Source organism: Lasiodiplodia theobromae, assembly GCF_012971845.1.
Source record: "Lasiodiplodia theobromae strain AM2As chromosome Unknown scaffold_96, whole genome shotgun sequence".
Taxonomy (NCBI): domain Eukaryota; kingdom Fungi; phylum Ascomycota; class Dothideomycetes; order Botryosphaeriales; family Botryosphaeriaceae; genus Lasiodiplodia; species Lasiodiplodia theobromae.
The window spans coordinates 1-17,742 of NW_023336581.1; the positions used below are offsets into that span (position 1 = coordinate 1).

Below are 17,742 nucleotides of genomic sequence, written 5' to 3' on the forward strand. Positions count from 1 at the left end.
TCTCTAGTTGATGGACCAGATGGAGGCGTGGTGTTGGTTGAGACAGCCTGGTGGACGTTTAGAAGCCTAAGCTGAGGAGAGGTGGTACGTGAATAATCGTAGAGCGGCAAATTTTGCATGCCCACGTACGAACTACGTATATGTACAGGTCTCCTCCAAGACGCAGGAATGCAGGCAGCGGTTTGCATGCACGCTAGTGAGCCCCTGGAAGCGGGCAAACTGCAGCTGGTTGCCTAGTAGCCTCCAAAAATAATCCCTATCCTATAATACCCCCAGAAAAACATAGTTTCGCGTAATTTGAACATCTACCAGTCGTTCGATTGACTTGATGTTCGTATGACGGTTCAAGCGAAAATTACGCGAGTCACATTAGTAGGCGGTCCTACAAATAAAGCTACTTGGAAGTCTTCAGGGAGGGTCTAGATAGGTTGGCTGTAAGCTTAATTTCACTTGAGACAACCAAAACTCAACAGCGCCAGCTTTGCTGCGTTAGAAATTGTTTCTTGCATTGGTCAGGAGTCACTAAATCTTACTACGATTAGTTATCAGGTTTCCGGTACTCATTCCCGTCTTACTCTCAGATACGTGGCGGTTCTAGCCGGTATGCAAGTATACGGAATATGGTTAGTGGGGTGGCGTTGAAACGGCGATACAGGGGTCGGCGGATCAGTAATGCAGGCCACGCATAAGGACGCGCCACCATTGCAGATTGCTGATATCAAAAGCAGATGCAGTAAGATCGTGAAACACCTACCCGATATGATTGCGCGTACAATGAAGGCCTCTAAGGTTGAGTATTCCAAAGAAGAAGTCAAAGGCCAAGCAGGACTATCCAAGTCAAATATCTGAGGGTAGTAATAGTGGGTGCACCGAAACGTCCCTGAGAAATAAGAGAAAGAGGTCTTGGTTAGCCCCTCTGCAGATTCAAATCGGGGACTACAATCCCTGTCATATTTGGCTGACTCTGCTAGAAGCTCAGACCCTAGACTTTCAATGCTCGCTTCTCCAACGCCTCTTTGTATGCCCTGCACAGACTACAGTCTCGGTACTCTTCACACATCAATATAGCTTGTCTGTTACAGATCAAATCAAGCTTCACGCCGGTAATAATCCCATCGTAGTGCTGCCATTCTGTCTCCTTGTACTGTAGCGCTGCCTGCGCAAAGTACTTAAGCGGGGGCTTGCAAAGAGGTGATTTTACAGGCTTAGCATGAGAGCATAGGACAGCGGAAAGGGTTTCGTCCGTCTGATGGTGCACCACTTGCAGTACTTCTCTGCCGAAAAGCTACTCTGGTCAGTTGAAGTTATGTATCCAGCAGTTATACGTACTAGGAATTCATGGACGAAGTCCATGCTTGATTTCCCCTTGTCTTTGTCATATAGATCGAGATGGAGGAACGCCTCTAAAGCGGCATGTTGCTGTCGACCGTAAGCTTTTGTTGACTATCAGGAATAGCTATCTTACGACCAAATTTTTGAAAGGCAGTCGGCTAGGACTGGAATTTTGGGGGGCAACTGGGTCCTGCCGGGTGAACGAGGGGGATACAGAGGGAAGAGTGTAGTAATCGTTCGAAGAGAGGCCCCCGATGCCTGAACGGCTGGGCTTCATGCTAGTGTGTACGAAACGACACAATACTGCACTCCGTGATCCGATGGGAAAGGTCTGAGCGTTCAGCAAGGCGGATTTTGGTGGTAACGAAGACTCTGAGCGGCTTGAGCTCCGCAGTGGTAGAGATATTCCCCGTCTGATGGAATTTAGATGCCGCTCGACTAGAAACTGAGGCTTCATCTTCCATCTTCATATATTCTTGAGCGTGGCGGGTTGTGTTGGGCCGGATGTGACACTGGGATGCAGTGCGGAGATTGCGCGACCCACGGCAAGAAGATCAGCGGAAAATGAACCAAGCAGAGCAATGAAAGGATCCATGCTTGCATGCACGGGAGAACATTCAGTGTAAGCCTCTCCCGCTGAAGGGCCCGTGTTACGGTAAAACAAGCTTAGGGTGATGCACGTATTGATCAGCTCTCTCACCCCGCACGTACACTCAATGGACGTGGGCCTAGACCAGCCACTCACTTCGCCTAAGCGTAGTATCTTTGGGCGGGTTTTGCATGATGCCACGGCACATCCAGGTGCCGCCAGATCTAGTCTACAACGGGATACTGGTGGCATATCGGGGCATTGCCTTCACTTGATTGATGACAGATATCAACGACATTGAATTTGAGCTAGAAGTGTGTGATTTAAAAAAGAAAAGGCTCATCCAGACTAAAGACAAAAATAACTGAATAGCATGAGCAATATCCGAGCTACACCGACATTCCATGTCAGTACGGTGCATGCCGCATTATCCGGATTCTTTCTTTGACCGCCTGCTTATCTTGAACCTTTCCTTCTGCCTTCCGACCTTTACCTGGAGGAAGCCCCCAGCTCTTCCGCAGGGAGTAGTACAGGTGTCTGAAGGACTCTCTACTAACTGCGGCTCCCGGAAAACGTTTGCAAAACGCGCTGTGGATCTGAGACCACTTTTCCTCCTTGATCACGGCATGTTCCATAATGAATATCTGCTGCTCAACCACTGGGGACATAATTTTCTGGCCCGTTCCATTTTTGTCATTGGTGGAAACATCAGCTCCTGGGCTACAGTGCACAGCAGTCCTCTCGCAAACACCTTCTCTGGTCTGACTCCTAGAGGTCGGAGTACCACGCTGTTCCTGAATGGCAGGCTGAAACGCCTGGAAATGAGCTGGTTGTTGGTGACAAGCAGGCTGCTGAGGCGTACGGTAATGAAGAGAAGGCGCAAATGGCGTGTTGATAGAAGGCGTTGCAGCGCTTGCAGAAGGTATTGCGTCGTTGCGTTGTGCTTCCAGACTGTCAATATTCTCGAAGCTATTGCGTCCGGGGACGGTTCTAGAGAAAGTCGTGGACGCGGTGTGACGGCTTGGGATGCTGCTTTGTAGACTTTCAATTTGGCGTCCTATCCAAATAAAGTAGCGATTGAGAAGACGGATATCCTGGTCGAGTTTGTCGAATTTTGTGCTTTGAGCCTGCTGTTCCATAGCTTGTTGGTGAATTTTGGCATGAAGGCTTGAGACATGTGCGAGAATCTCCGGAGTCGAAATAGGGAAGGATTGCCGAAATCCATCGACTCCATGGTTCGTAGTGGGAGTCTGTGAGACGATTCGTTCGTGATCTAGTGTGATCGGCCGTGTAAGACTGCTGCGTGGTGGCAGAGAGTAGCTGCTGAGTGGTGGCAGAGGAGGGTGGTTGGTGGGTAGAGGTAGAGTGGGGCGGCCGCTGAGTGGAGGCAAAGAAAGGCCGCTGCGCTCGGCGAAAGAGTTGAGAGGACGGCTGTTGGGGTTTCGGTCGCAATCACGCGGGTCCTTATTGGTAGCCATTGTGAGGATGACAATCCGCCATAGAAAGGCTGATCTGGTCCAAGAGCAACAGTCACTGTCAGCGGAACAGTTATATAGAGCTGCATGATGAGTGCAGCTGATGATTCTGTCCGTACCTGAAAAGGAGACTCATTTACCGCCTTGATGGTAACAAAATTTTCTCTCAGCTTGGTTGCATGCCCTGGCTCCTGAGGTATCTTAGTGGGGACTAGTCTCTCCTTTACGGGCGGGCGCCCGGAAGGCACTTCGCGTGAATTGTAAGACACCCAAATTCAAGATCTTAGACCCCATGCCCAGAGCTATTGAACGGGTACTATGACCAGTCTTGCAATCCCTGGTGGAAACTGCCATGAGAAGAGAGAGGCCTTTCAATGAATGCTTCAACGCAATCAACCAGAAGACGGAAAGAAATGGTAGCCGCTCTGATAGAGGTCCGGTCATGGCTTAGTTCTGCGACGGTAATTAGGGATCACCTCCCTGTAACATTAATGAACGCGAATAGTTCCAAAGTTGCAACATCCGATGTAAATTCTGCTATTCCAACGCCTCAAGACAATGTTTAAAGCTAGACGACTACAAAATACGAAATGTAAGAGAAGATCCCATTGGAGCCACCGCCACCATTCAATAGAAAATCCTAACCTTTCCTTGTTTCTTATCCTCTTCCTCTTCTCCCACAACTTCCTTTTCTTCCAACAGGGCGGTCAAGGAAGACACTCTCTCAAACCCATCCAGTCCTGGCTTTGCATCGTTCAGATCTGGGTCCCCCTTTACTGCAAACACGAATGTAGTGCTCCAGCCGTTGAAAAAAGCATTCTGGAATGCCGTGTTGAGGCAAGCTACCGTGTTGCCCACTTTCTCCATCTTGATAATAGGCAATGCCAATGGCGGAAGAGGAGAGCCAGACGCACCAGGTACATGGCCACTCGCCTCTATGATCATGTAGTAGGTTATAAACTCCTCTTCGAGCTTTTGTTAGTTGCGGGTATCACAGAGTGAAGAACCCAAGGGACAGTTCTCGTCGGCTGGGCCTTCGCCTCCTGGGAAACACCAGCAGCGATTTCCCGGCATGGTTGTGCGCATGGGGTCGCTCACCCACACACTCAATATGCTACTAGGCGCAACCAGAGATGGCCTAGTGCTGGCAAGTATCCCGCCACCAAGACCAGTCGATCCCAGGCACCCGAGTTGCTTCAGGTCGTGTTTGGATGGATACATGTACCAGCAGCCCACTTCGCCGTGCCGTATCAGCCAAAGGTATTTGTGTAGATCGAACGGCGATGCGGCGCGGTAGGTTATTGCAGCCTGTTGGTGAAGTTTGTTGGTTTGAAGATGGACAACCCGTTCGGTGGGTCTTTTGTTGGGTGGTCCCATAGGCGGTAGGAGTTGTATGGCTGATTTGATGACATCATGGCGCTTGACGCTCCCCGCCGGCGGCGGCGGCGGTGGTGGTGGTTGCTGATGGGAGCTCATGAGTAGGGCTTCCCGGCTTCCTCCACAGCTATCGCCCGGTGAGCGGGAAGGCGGCTGTTCCTCTTCTAGCCCATCTCGAGAAGTGTGTCCATCCTTTGAGTTCTCCGACGACTCAATATCTCTGCGTGTTTTCTGGCAAGGAAGTGCGTCTAGAAGTTGAGGTAGTGGCGACGTGTCATCGCCCGATAATGGAGTATTAGGAGTGGCAAAAGTCCCGCTTTCGATCGGGACATCCATCTGAAGTAGATCTGAGCTTTTGGTAGCTGAAACAGAAAGATGATGGTTTGGAGTAGAGTCAGCCACGGCAGTGCCTTGTGCAGCCATTGTGTGTTGATTTGAGATGACCGAGACTGTGTGCTCAGGATAGAGCAAAAGACTTGGACCTTAAATGGTCCGCCCATTACTAGCAACCAGTAACGCGGCACAGCAGGCATCAGCCAAGATGCTAGGTAGATATGCCAGGACTCAGCCCGCAGCAATTTTGATGGCCTTAACTTACTACGGGCATGGCGGCATGCTTTGGCGGAAGCAAACCCGTGTTAGACATGATGCGGGATATATCGGCTTGCCACAGACCGCAGGATGCAAGTTAATCACGCATCTAGATGCCAGTAGCCAACAAAGGTTGGGGTGAAAACGGGTCTGATACGTCGCCTCATCCTACCCAGGTGCAGGTTGCATCGAGTCTAGCCGACACCTCCGACAGGTGACACGAGCAAGCTAGGTGATGACCGCATGTATGCACAGGGCATCTCCCAGGAAATGGGGCAACCAGGCGCTTGTGTGCCCTGTACAAGGGAGCAATGGTGAAGCAACCGCTGGATGCGGTCACACTATCTGGGGCCGGGGGCGTGCTTGGAGACTGAGAAGCCCGCGCACAGCGGGCATCTAAACTCTTGCCAAAGGAGCAATAGCGAACATCCTAGGTACTTGGAGAGTAATCAAACAGCAAAAATGACCACATTATCTTTTATAGATGCTTTGACGACGCAGAACACCACCGCACTATCTGCACTGTCTACAGTCAAAGCAAAGCGCCGGTTTAGTCCTACTTCAATGACGAAATTGCAGCAGGAAAGGGATATCTGGCACAATTTATTCTTCCTCTGTGCTCAGGGACTCCAGGTACAACCTTGTTCTGTCTGAGCCGAGATAGTCTTTCAAGCCCATGATAATCGTGGCACAAGAGAGAATGTCGCCGTGCAGTTTTAGATCCTATACTGTTAGTACGTTATTAACTAATGCTGATAAGGGTAATTACCTTTGAGAGCTCCAAGAAAGTTGCTCCAAAGTGAGGATATACCAAGCAGATGTCGGAAATGTCGCTGCTTAGCTTCGCCTTCCACGTCTGGACAACTTCGCACCCGCGCTTCCATTCGTCCTGTTCTATGCATCGACTGCCGAGCAGAAAAATATCGCGATATCGCTGCCGCCATCTTTCGACCAACAAACCTTTATCACTCTCTTTGATCTCGTCGTAAACCGTGAAGTCTGTGGTCAAGATACCGGTGCGAGTGATCTTGCGCGAAAGCAGAGGGATGCGTTCTGAAAACTCCGGAAGCGAGTACACTTCGAACATATTGCCGATGGGTGAGGCTATTGTGTACAGAAAGCCTTCAACTGTTTTCAGGTTGTCCGATTGCTCTGACTTGCCCCGTAGTCCAGTCTCGAGAGCTTTTCTGAGGAACTCAAACTCCTTTGCAGCCTATACGGTGGTCAGCGATTGTTCAAGCCTCTGGATATAGACCTACCGAATGAACTGCATTCCAAGCGAGTTCTAAGGGTGTGCTGTTTCTGCTCTTCTTTACCATATCTACAAGGTCTCGGTGGGATTCAAGGAACCAAGTAACGCCAGCCGAAGATCGATGCAAAGAGAAGGACACCAGAGCCTCGATGTGGATCTGCTGGACAGCTGTCTTGTGCGCCTGGACAACAGATGTCGCAAAGTTCTCTATTTGCGTTGCGTTGAAGATTTTTTCCGGTATTTCAGGCCACTCGACCTTCGAAGGTTGATGTTTTTCGTGCTTCAGGAACTCCCACAGTTGGTCAAATGATGGACCGCATAAGAAACAGTAGTTGGCATCTTTGTTGGTTAGTGGTGCGAGGTACGATACTGCGTTGCTATTAAAGAACTCACCTTCGTGTGGGCAACTCAGGTGGCCGCAGGAAAAGGTCTCGTGGAAATTGAAAGGGAGGAGAGAGCGGCAGCATTTGCAGCGCCCGAGGAACCCACGCCAAGACAGTTCCCTTTTCTCCTTGTACTCGAGATGCACCCAGAATTTGGGATTGTCTCGCCGTTCCTGCACGCGCTCCTTCAGTACCTCGTAAGCGTTGAATCCGGGAAAGTCAATCTGGACCAGCTGCTGAACACGCCACGCTTCTCCAGTCATGAGAAGAGCTCGTAGCTCTTCTTTTTTGGCATCGGTTAGGAGGTTCTTTGGCATGGCCGGCTGGCATCGAGGGACTGAACGTACTTGAGTCTCCTGCATGGCATGCCCATCATCCTTAAGTACCGAGGCGCCCCTGGACTGACAACGGGTCAGGAAAGTGCATCAATCGTGTGACGATTTCTAGGGATTCCAAATTCCGGAGGCATACCGTGTTCGGAAGATCAGTGTTGCAAATCGAGGTAAGTTCTTTTGTTTTAATTCTTGCTGGCGCAGCTCGGATATGCCGCACAATTAAGCATCATTGATCTCTGTTGCATCTTGCGATCACATGTCACACGCAGTGGCTGAACTTTTCATTACGCTGTGAATCGGATCATATGAAATTCTCTACGACGAAAAGGTACATAGCTTGTTCGTACTCAGAAAACATCGTCATGAATAACGAGAGACATGATTGCCGTGATACATTCGGAAAGAAAGGAAGAATAACAAAGTGAGCTTCGCCCATGACACGCACATATGTGCTTAATCAATCTTTGAAATGACTTGATTCATGTAGCTCCTCTGATGTTATAGAGACTTCAGTTGTTACTAAGGTTTCCTACAGTGACATCAGCACGAGCATTCTAGCGGATAATGAAATCTAACGAACCAACTGAACTCTTTGAGCACCCACACTTTCAAGCTTTTGTTCGTGAAGCATAGTGTCAAGCTGGTCAACAGTGCCAATGGATAGACCTTGCGCTACTTCTTTAAACTGAGACCTTGTATCGTTTACAAGGCTCTCTTCGTCATCATGTCCATTACATCCACTATTGGAGGGCGATAGCGACTGGGAGTTGGCTATGTGAGCCTTCCACCAAACTTAAATTAGTTTTAGATACAGCATCACTGGGTTGAGAGCGCTTACTTGTTTCTCAGAGTTGTCCTGGCCTCCAAGGCTTTCGAGCTCGTTAATATCACCGGGATATAAACCATCCACAGCCTGTCTAATTGTTTTGTACGCTAGAAGTAGACCTTCGGGAAGCAAGACCAGGAGAAAGAGGGCCTACACGGGTGGTCAGCATTATGGTTCTCTGCGCATCACAATACTTACCCAGAGTGACCAATTAATCAAGTCCATGTCCTGAAAAGAGAATCCGAGAACTGCACACACAAAGGACCCCGAAGTTATCGACCAAGAGTGGAGCTGTTGTACTACACGTATGGGTAAATAGTGTGGCTCCTTTTTGGTGCGTTTGTATTGAAGAAGCACAACGCTGCCAAAAGAAGCGTACTGAAGGGCGACCGAGAGGAGTACAATGCTGCTAAGGGCCTCTGCATTGTAGCCTACTAACAGCACTGCCGAGATTGCAACCGTCAAGAGAACGAGTATCCGGGCAAGTATGATGCATATTAATGCGTAGGGCAGTTTGACTCGTTGGTTCAAAATCGTAAGCTAGGCAAAGTTAACAGAGAGTTAATGTAGCTATGACGAAAATGATACCTTGACAAAAGGGCTTGTTCCAATACCAGCACACAATAAGCTGATTGATACTCTATCGAGGACGGCACTGTGAGACTTTAGACTGTAAGCGCTCACCACGGCGAGTCCAGCGGTAATGATGGCAGTGATTCCGTGTCCAGCACGAGTCAGCCACGGAAGCCTATGCATGACCGCATACCAAACCGTGTAGCTTGTGGAGAAAAAAGCGGTGAAGGAGAAGGCGATCCTGCAGCCAGTAGGAACTGCCATGATGAAGGCGGGTGGAGTAAGAGGGCGGCCTCAGCCTTGCGTCCTGTCTCATATAAGGTCGCGAGATCATGGCCCATCAAGCTCGCAAGGAGGGCAGACAACCTCCCGAGGTAGTCACAAGGATGTGACCAGACAGACTGTCACGCATGCCGAACCATCCGACTGATTGTGATATCAAGCTGAGCCAGCTTATCTGTTGCAGTAGACAATCACTACGAGGAGGACTTGCAGGTGGCTGGCTAGTAGTGTGCGCATAGGTCGCCTAAGCGACCTCGTGAGATAGCCAAGTGCAAGCGCAGGGGTCAGAGGTCCGCAACAGACTTATGACCCCTGTAACTGCATAGCCGAGTGTAAAGGGTCGATCGCTCCTTTAACTTGAGCCCACCGCGACCCGTGCCACTTGGCAATCCCCACCTTCGTCTCAATGGCTCCAACTCCACAGACCGCCGACCTTACCTCTGCCTTCGAGTCGCTATTGGAAGTCAGTCCTGCTCATTTAATCGAGAATCCGGTAAGGAAAGAAGATCTAAGCGTAGAGGCGACATCATCGCTAATTAATTCAGCGGTGGGCGAATCTTCTTCGAGATTTTCTCCAAAGATTCACCGAAGAGCAGCTCTTAGAAATTACTCCTTGTACATTTCGCGATAGCCAAGTCACATGCGGATCGAACTTAAGGAACGCCCCGCAGGAAATCCTACAGGCCCAGTCGGACGATCATGAATCCACAGGCTCTTTTGTACCACAAAACTCTGCCCTGGAAACTGCACCTCAATCATCTGGCACAGCTGATGTCTCTCGTTCTGATCACCCTGAAACCAGAGATTCAACGATTTTACAAGGCCGCAAGCGACCTGCTTCAGACCAATCTTTAGTCTCTCCTTCGACAAATTCAGGTAAAAAGAAACTACGACGGACTACCCCGAAAAGTGCAAATATCAAAAAGGCAATAAACACGATCGATAAAGACATATCGCATACTGCATGTCTTTCCAGATTGCGACAGCGAGTCAACGTCAAGGCCTCGGATGGACATCAAGGATTTCTTGCCGATGATGAACTGGGCCCTCCCGCAATACCTTTCAACCAAGGATTCAGTAATGCCTGGAGAATGACAGGCTTGATGGCCCATGAAGCTGCTTGCGAACGTCGTGTGCTCATTCTCTGCATGCTACATCGCGTTGAGTCGGCTGAACAGCTACTCAGGACTGCAAAAACCCAAAAGCATTACTCCAGGCTCCGGACACGTGTCTATAAGGTCCTTGCGGAAGAGACTGGGGAATCTTTGAGTGTTATCAGCGATCTAGTCAGCGCGGCACAGAGATACATTCTACTAGCGGATGCGGCTGGCCCCAGTCGCCTCTTAGAAATACGCAGCGACCAGTCATATATGTAAGCGTTGCGGGCCTGTCTGAACTTCGTAACTGACTTATTAGCAGATGGGAGAAACAGATCGCGTACGTAGATGTCGGAGGAGCGTGTGAATCGCTTGCAAGAGAAACAAGAGATTTGGAAGCGAATGTCAGAGTGGAAAGGTCGTTACATGACTTTGCATGTGCCGAGTACATGATCAAGACCCTTTTGAAGTTTGGAGAGAGCTTGACTCACTTAGCAGAGGTTGAGACTTCACTGACCAGAGTACTGCGCAAGGTCGTAGATTTTGAAAGTCTCCTGTCTGGGAAAGTCAGACAAAAGCAGGAAGATCTCTATGCAAAAGAGTCTGAACCCCCAAAAGAGATACCTCAGCTGGATCCGCAACCTCTCATCCACAGCGACCATCTTTCCACTTCTTTGCATGATCAGACAAGCGCAACGAGCATGTCCTGGAACACATCCCATGGTCATCAAAGTTGTGAATCTGAGAACATGGTGGAAGAGACATCGCTAGGAGGTCCATTAATCAGGAATACGGATACTTCACTTCTTAGGCGCGATAATTCCACATCGGACGAAACTGGCCCATCGCGCAATCAAGTTTGCGACGGCAATAATGACCAACAGAGCCAGCCCGAGCCCGGAACATTGACTACTTTGGAGCAATCGCACGATCAAAACACAAATGAAGCTGGACAGAAAATACGTAGAAAGAGTGCAACGCAAACCTTTAGTGCAAGCGATTTCAGTAAGTCTGCTAGGTTGTTGTTAATGGCATATTCTCTAATCAGACTACAGGTCAATCAACTAATCACAACTCAAACCTAATGGACTTTCAGTCGACCAGTACAGAAACTGCCGTACCAAACTCAAGTTTAGAACCACATTCACTTTTGGCTCCACGCCTCAGCGGTATGGATGCTCTCATTCAAGCAGCCAACGTTGAGAGCAGCAGCAGTGCGAGCTTCTCCATAACGAATGAAGCTCTCTATAGCAATGCACAGGGCACAGCTATAGAGGTCTCCCTCGAGGAAAGCGCATCAGAAATAATGAGCCAGTCAGCATTACGGGATCCGGCCGTGTGGCAAGGACAAGGGCAAGAGCAAGTCAATGCATATCCAGGCAAGTCATCATTAGGTTGATGTTGAAAGATACGCAACTAACTCTACGCCAGCCAACGACGGCTATGGCGTGCAACATCCAGATATCTTGAGCCAGCCGCTTGAAGCTTGCACAGATCAGACAAGTGAAAGAAACAATGTGAGACAGACCATTCCTACTGCAACGGACCAAAATGCAAATAGCGGGCGACAGTCCACAATAGCATTCCACCAAGACATGGAGTTGTTCCAGGATATGGATCTTTTCGATTTGATTATTTCTGGGGGAACCGAATATATTGGACACTAGGTTACTAAGGCACGCGAATAATTCGATGATGTTCACTGCGCCCAGTAGAGCTTCCGTCCACAGAGTCGTTCATCCGAAAGACTAGTAGCGTGACTCCAGAGGTTATGCGCTCCATTTTATCGATGTATACTGCCAAACCATAACCGAATTCCTCATTTGATATCCTTGGTGTCATGCCTTCATTGGAGAATTCGAGGAGTATCACAACAGTGGGCCTTTTGACAGGGACTATTCCGTCGCGTTCGTAGCGAACGATGGTGCCGACGCCTTGAATCTTGCTCTTTTATTAGTATGTGACCACTGAGAAAAGATCCGTGTAACAACCTTGCATGCCTCTGCCACCGCTCGTATGTTATCCTCAAGCCCCTCTAAAGATTCGACTGTACGCATTCCACCGCCAAGCTCAATCCATTTCCGATGCGTGAGACCTTGAATGATTCTTTGCAGAGGCCCATGCGCGTCGTCCTCTAGTGCAATTTTTTGAAGATGATGGAAGTGTGGACTCTCATCGGCCATGCCGATGGATGATTCGACGTGGTATCGAAAGCGTTTGACGTTGTGCTGTAGGCATAGGTGGGGCACTGCATTCAGATGAGTTGGCAGTTTGGAGGGGCAGAGATCGCAACGGAATATATATATGCCGAGCAGATTTTCACAGCAACTTTCTTAGGCCAACTAAATTCCACGATAATAGCTTCTGACACGACTTCAGCTTTGATACACACTTTATCTTACAAGTAGTTGCATCGTTACTTTCAGACTATTAGACGTTTTTTGAGTGGGCTCAAATAGTGATTTGTAGCTATTCCGTCCGGCGCAGTTGCTGATCATTAAAATTTACTCTACTAAATGCAATGCTTCCCTTGCCCTCTCAAACACCATCTTCATCTGATAGTACAAAGTTTCGTCCTCAGATGTCCGCCGCCTTCCTCCCGGGAAAACTACCTTGCGCAGCTCCTGTACGCAAGGGATCAGTGCCTTGCAGTAGTCTGTAAAGTTATCCTCTATTTCCTTGCCGAATTTCTCTTCTTCAAGCACTTTGCCCGTCTTGATTTCCGCAAGTTCTTTGGTGTTCTTCGAGTTCCAAGAGTCGTACTCAGACTCGTTCAGCTCTTCGTCTGGTCCCTTCCAGTGGGCACATATCCAGAAAAGCAGCCAGAAAAAAGACTCCTTGTCGTACACATTCAAATGATATTCTCCATAGAGCGCGCCGATGGCCATAAACACCTTGGTCCCGGTCTTGCTCGGCGCGCCGGAGGCCTCTTCGCGGTCAGTCTTGATGGCAAGGTCGACATCGATGAGGAAGCCATCATCCTCTGCGTCATTCAACAGGACATTTCCGATAGAAATATCGCGATGAAGGATCTTGGCCTTCTCGAGCAGAGATTCGTGTCCTGGAATGACCATTAGTATTGTCAACTCCTTCTCAAGGTCATGCTCACCTTTCAAGCCCCCAAGCAATCCCGTAAGCATAGCCTTAAGGCTGCTCGCTTCATAGAGACTTTTCCCAACGCCCCTTATGATGACACGACGGTGCACGCGATTGCGCTTACGGGAAGGCTCTTCGTTCCCGGCAGAATCCGAGCAGGGACGTTTCGGAGGTGGCATCGATTCATCCACGTGGCTCGACAACCGCTTCCTCGAAGCGCTCTGGCCCCTGCTTCTAGCTCTGCCTCGGCTTCCACCTCTTCCACTCCCTTGACTTGAGTCTCCAGAAGCAGCTGCGCTTGTGAGCGCATCGTAAAGCTTGATGCGTCGACGCTCAAACGGGTTCCTTCCGCCGGTGCCGCTCAAAGTCTTCCGGATATTTCCAACCACATCGTCAACAGCATCCCCAACGCGTACGGTCTCGTGGTGGTAGTATTGCGCCACGTTCGTCACTCTAGCCGCCGTCGCCTCTTGTAGCAAAAGTCCCTCTTCCGGACGCTCCTCGTATTCCCATGAATCCTTGATGACAAGCTGTTCGTTGGACTGATCGTTGTCAACACGGCCTTTCCGGCACGTCGTCCCGCGGCCAGCAATTGAGCGCGGAGGCTTTATGACTTCTTCCAGAAAAATGCGCTCCAACTTGTCACCCCGCTGGATCTCGAGCCATCTGCCATCGTCCTCCACAATGGTAGGGTCGAACCCAAGTTCTTCGTCATTCATCCACAGACATCCAAGAATCACAGAGACGAACTTGTGCCCATCTGTGTGAATGTTGAATGAAGTGGACCCGACGCATCCAAGACGGTCGAACTCCCACAGCCGCATGATTGAGCCGCACAACGTGAATCCCAAGACGAAGCGCCGTGTGTCCTGCGCGGCAAACACCTCTCGCGCGTATCTTGCGATATCCAGCCATGTGTCGTTATGATTGTCTTTCACTGGGTTGCTCTTCAGCTCGCCGGGAACAAGAATCTGCGACCAGTTGCATGGTGCGCTGTCATGGTCCGGCTCGTCAGGGTTGCTGCGCGCGATACCAATATCGAGCTTCCGTATGGCGATAGACCCAGCAAGCGGCTGGTTCGGTTTAGCAACGCATCGTCGGCGTTCTGAAGGTCGGAAACCGCGCTCATCGGCGAATGTCAAAAACTGATCCACGTGGCGGCGGAGAAAGCGTAGCACTTCATCTTCCTTGCAGCTTGGCGGCCAATCCACCCAACCAGTATCCTTGTTGTAAATTGGCTCATCCGCGCCCTCGCACATATCCAGCACCGCTGTAGCAATGTCTCGCAGCTGTGCCACACGCCCCCAGAAGGCATCGAACACTTGAGAGTGGTCGATGATGAGGTTTCTCTCCACCTCCGCCTTTAGCATAGGATCTATGTTGTCTCTGGTCTCGGATGTATATACGCCGCTGCCGGAGTGGAAGACGGTGGGTGTCTGCTGGGAGGGCGGGGCGATGGGTGTGGATGTAGTGGATTTGGGAGGCGTTTCGGGGCCTGGTCGAGAAGGGACTGTTGGTAGGGTTGTGGAAGCAGGGGCGGGCTGCGTCTGGCGGATGAGGTCGTACACGGTTGCCCATATCGTGGGATCGTCCTTCTCAGCTACGACGTCTCTCAAGAGCTGGGCTGTGTACGTAAAGTTCGTTTCGTTTGACGATAGTCCTGCATATAGGAGGGCGAGGTCGCTGCGTAGAGGGGTCAATCTGATGCGAGAACGTAGGAAGGCGGCGGTAGGATGCGCTTGAAGAGTGATTATCAGCTCAAGCGCTAGATCTCGTCCGGCTGCTTTGATTAGCTTACGTCGTTCGTATCGAACTTCAGTGCTCACCTGGCTCGGTGACTAGCTGTTCGAAACGGTCCAGTCCAACCCGAACGCTTATGTGGGGATGAGCGGACTTGAATGTAGTCCGAAATGAATTGAGTGCATCTCCAATCGGATGATCACTGATGGTGGCGAGCTGGCTGTCCGAGAGCTGTGCCATGGCGGCGGTCCTCGGCTGTTTGACCAGGCGACGACGCGGGGCGCCGGATGATGTTAAAAGGTCTGATAGCTGAAAGGCGTTGTGTCGCCCGAAGAGTGAGGTGCTGCGGGTTGGGAGGGCGGGCGCTTGTTGTGGGTTTGCAGAGCAAAGGGAGGGCGCGTCGACGCGTTTCACCTGGAACTGCTCGGGATGACTTCGGTACAACGTTTCAGCATGCGATCATAGCGCGATTGCGCTGCCCAGGAAGACGGAGCGCAGCACTCCACTCATGAGCCGTCCAGGCCGCCGAAGGCAGCTACGCGGCATACGCCCCATCTCCAGGACCTGCTCAGTCATCCCAAATCTTGACTGGTAAAGAGAGGTTGGCCTGTTATCTGCCTCTTGTACATGCTTCTCACATGGGTTTCTTGGCACTGCCCAAAGGTGTGAGACAGCTCAAACGACAGCGAAGACAGCAGTCCAACAGCGGTGACCAGTGACAATGCTTGGTTCAAGCTCGCTCATAATCTCATAAGACCCAGATCATGTTCGGAGCGATAGGCTAGTTGTTTGCAACTTACTGCAGTAATTGTCGTAGACCATCATCGTCTCTATATCGCTCCAATGCCACCGTTTTCCATTCATCCCAGTCTAGGCTCTCATCCACACCTACCACCTTCCTGAGACCATGAAAAAGGCCTAAAAAGCCTTCCCAGTCCTCGAGATCATAACCACAACAAAACATGAACCGGTGCTGTAGCCTGCCATTTCGCACCAACTGTGCCAGATCGTGTCTTTCCGCCTCCTCAAACAAGTGGGCAAAGATGGTCTCGTCTCCGCCTAGGTCGTTGGAGCCTTCATAGAATGACCTTACAGGTAAAAAGGCGATTGGGGAGCTGAAAGCAAGAGACTGTGACGTGGTGTACGCCCATTCCCAGTCGATGATGGCTGTGATATTGTAATCCTCGTCGACTAAGATGTGATCACCTTTATCGTCTGCATGCTTCAGATAAAAGCTCTCTTGACCTCGCTCAGTCTGGGGGAACACGGATGGTATGAGGTCGAGGAGAAACCTATGTATAAGGTAGCCATCCACTCGTTTTAAGGCGTAGAGCTCGTCCCGAAGGATTTGGTGCAGAATGAGTTGGAGGGAAGCAGTGTGGTAGTCTCTCAATGACGAGAATGGGCCTAGGGCCTGCATTCCTGAATCCGTAAAGTCCGTGAGAGATTCTCGGGCCAATGGGCCAACATGGGCGTTTCCCGGAAGGATCAAGGAGCCAATTTGATCGAACGGGTGTCTACGCAGCTCGATAAAAATATTCACAAGCTGGCTCATGACATTTTTGCGCTGCTCTTGGGTGGCTCGAGACCACCTGAGAGATTTGCCTGGCATCTTTTCCATGAGAATGTATCCCACTCCTACGGGATTATCTTCATGGTCGAACTCGAAGTCAAAAACTCTAGGAGCAGGCACACTGGTTCTTTGGAGGAATTGAAGGGTAGCTACCTCGCTCTGGACAATGTAGTTCTGCAATTCAGGAGGTGGCGAAGTGACATTGGAGCGCCTTATGCGGGCTAGCCAGACAACTCCATCCTCGAAATGTATCTCAACGTGGTAGTTCATGCCACCCATTACGGAGCTTCGGGTACTTTTGTCGTATCGAGGAGGGATGACAGAGCAAGACATGCCTTGGCGGATTGCACTGGCTCGGGTGGCAAGCGCATCAATCTTGATCCGCCCAATAAGTGTGGTCATTTCTCGTTGCTCAACCCCGCGCATAGCAGGGTCATAGTTGCATTCATCCTGTAAAAAACTTAATAGCCTATTAAAGAAGCTCGTAGATTAACCTACCTGCCATGTGGGACATCCGTGATTTTCGGGGCTCAAGTGCAGGGAGCATATGTGGCGACTGCAAATTTCGCAATCACCTTGTTTGCGCACAGCACGCCGTCGGCATCCGTCAAAATCACAGGTCCACATCGGTATGCTGGGAATGGAGAACGGCTGCCATAAGCTTAGAACGAGGTGAAGTGGACAATGAATTCGTGAGAAGTCAGAGCTGCGGGAAATATCGCGGGCGAATGCGGGTGACTGGCCAGAGTAGGCAGATGGTGGGCGGAGCGGGCGAGGTGCAAGCTAGAGGTGGGGTTATCGGCTGCTGAGCAGGGTCTCCAGCCTTTAGAAAGTGTGGGTGGCTGGAAGAGCTGAGCCAGGCGACCAGGCCACCGTTTAGCGAGCGTGATGCAAACGGCCGCGGGGATACACCGCATACTCAACAATCAGCACTGCAAGGAGCTATGCGATCGACCAAGTTCTTCTGCATTTGGTCTGCGCGTGCTTCTGCATATGAAGTCTAGAACCACTATGACACACGCCGCGTCGCATCGGTAGGCGCCTAGTAGTCTCTCAGTGGACATGCAACGAGCAGTTGCGTGTATGAGGCTGACATGTATGACTCATGTGAGCGACGCCACATGCAGTCGCCACCGTCTGTCACTCACATCAAAATAAGGAAAATCGCGCTGGCGTGTGTCATCATCCCAATCTTGCATTACATGCATCAAAGGCTTCGGC

The 17,742-nt window shown here is 50.5% G+C and overlaps 2 protein-coding genes across 2 annotated transcripts; both read right to left on the minus strand.

The window, feature by feature from the left end:
• Positions 1–5,967: 5,967 nt before the first annotated feature.
• Positions 5,968–7,316, minus strand: LTHEOB_13002 (uncharacterized protein; the record flags this gene model as incomplete). The annotated part of the gene is made up of 5 exons (XM_035509933.1): positions 5,968–6,087; positions 6,134–6,258; positions 6,325–6,577; positions 6,624–6,955; positions 7,010–7,316. The coding sequence occupies 5 exons, from the start codon at positions 7,314–7,316 to the stop codon at positions 5,968–5,970; spliced, it is 1,137 nt and encodes a 378-aa protein (XP_035362888.1).
• Positions 7,317–12,616: 5,300 nt separating this feature from the next.
• On the minus strand, positions 12,617–16,800 carry LTHEOB_13003 (Serine threonine-protein kinase sgk2; the record flags this gene model as incomplete). Its single annotated transcript, XM_035509934.1, has 4 exons — positions 12,617–13,173; positions 13,333–14,946; positions 15,035–15,381; positions 15,749–16,800. The coding sequence occupies 4 exons, from the start codon at positions 16,798–16,800 to the stop codon at positions 12,617–12,619; spliced, it is 3,570 nt and encodes a 1,189-aa protein (XP_035362889.1).
• Positions 16,801–17,742: the final 942 nt, after the last annotated feature.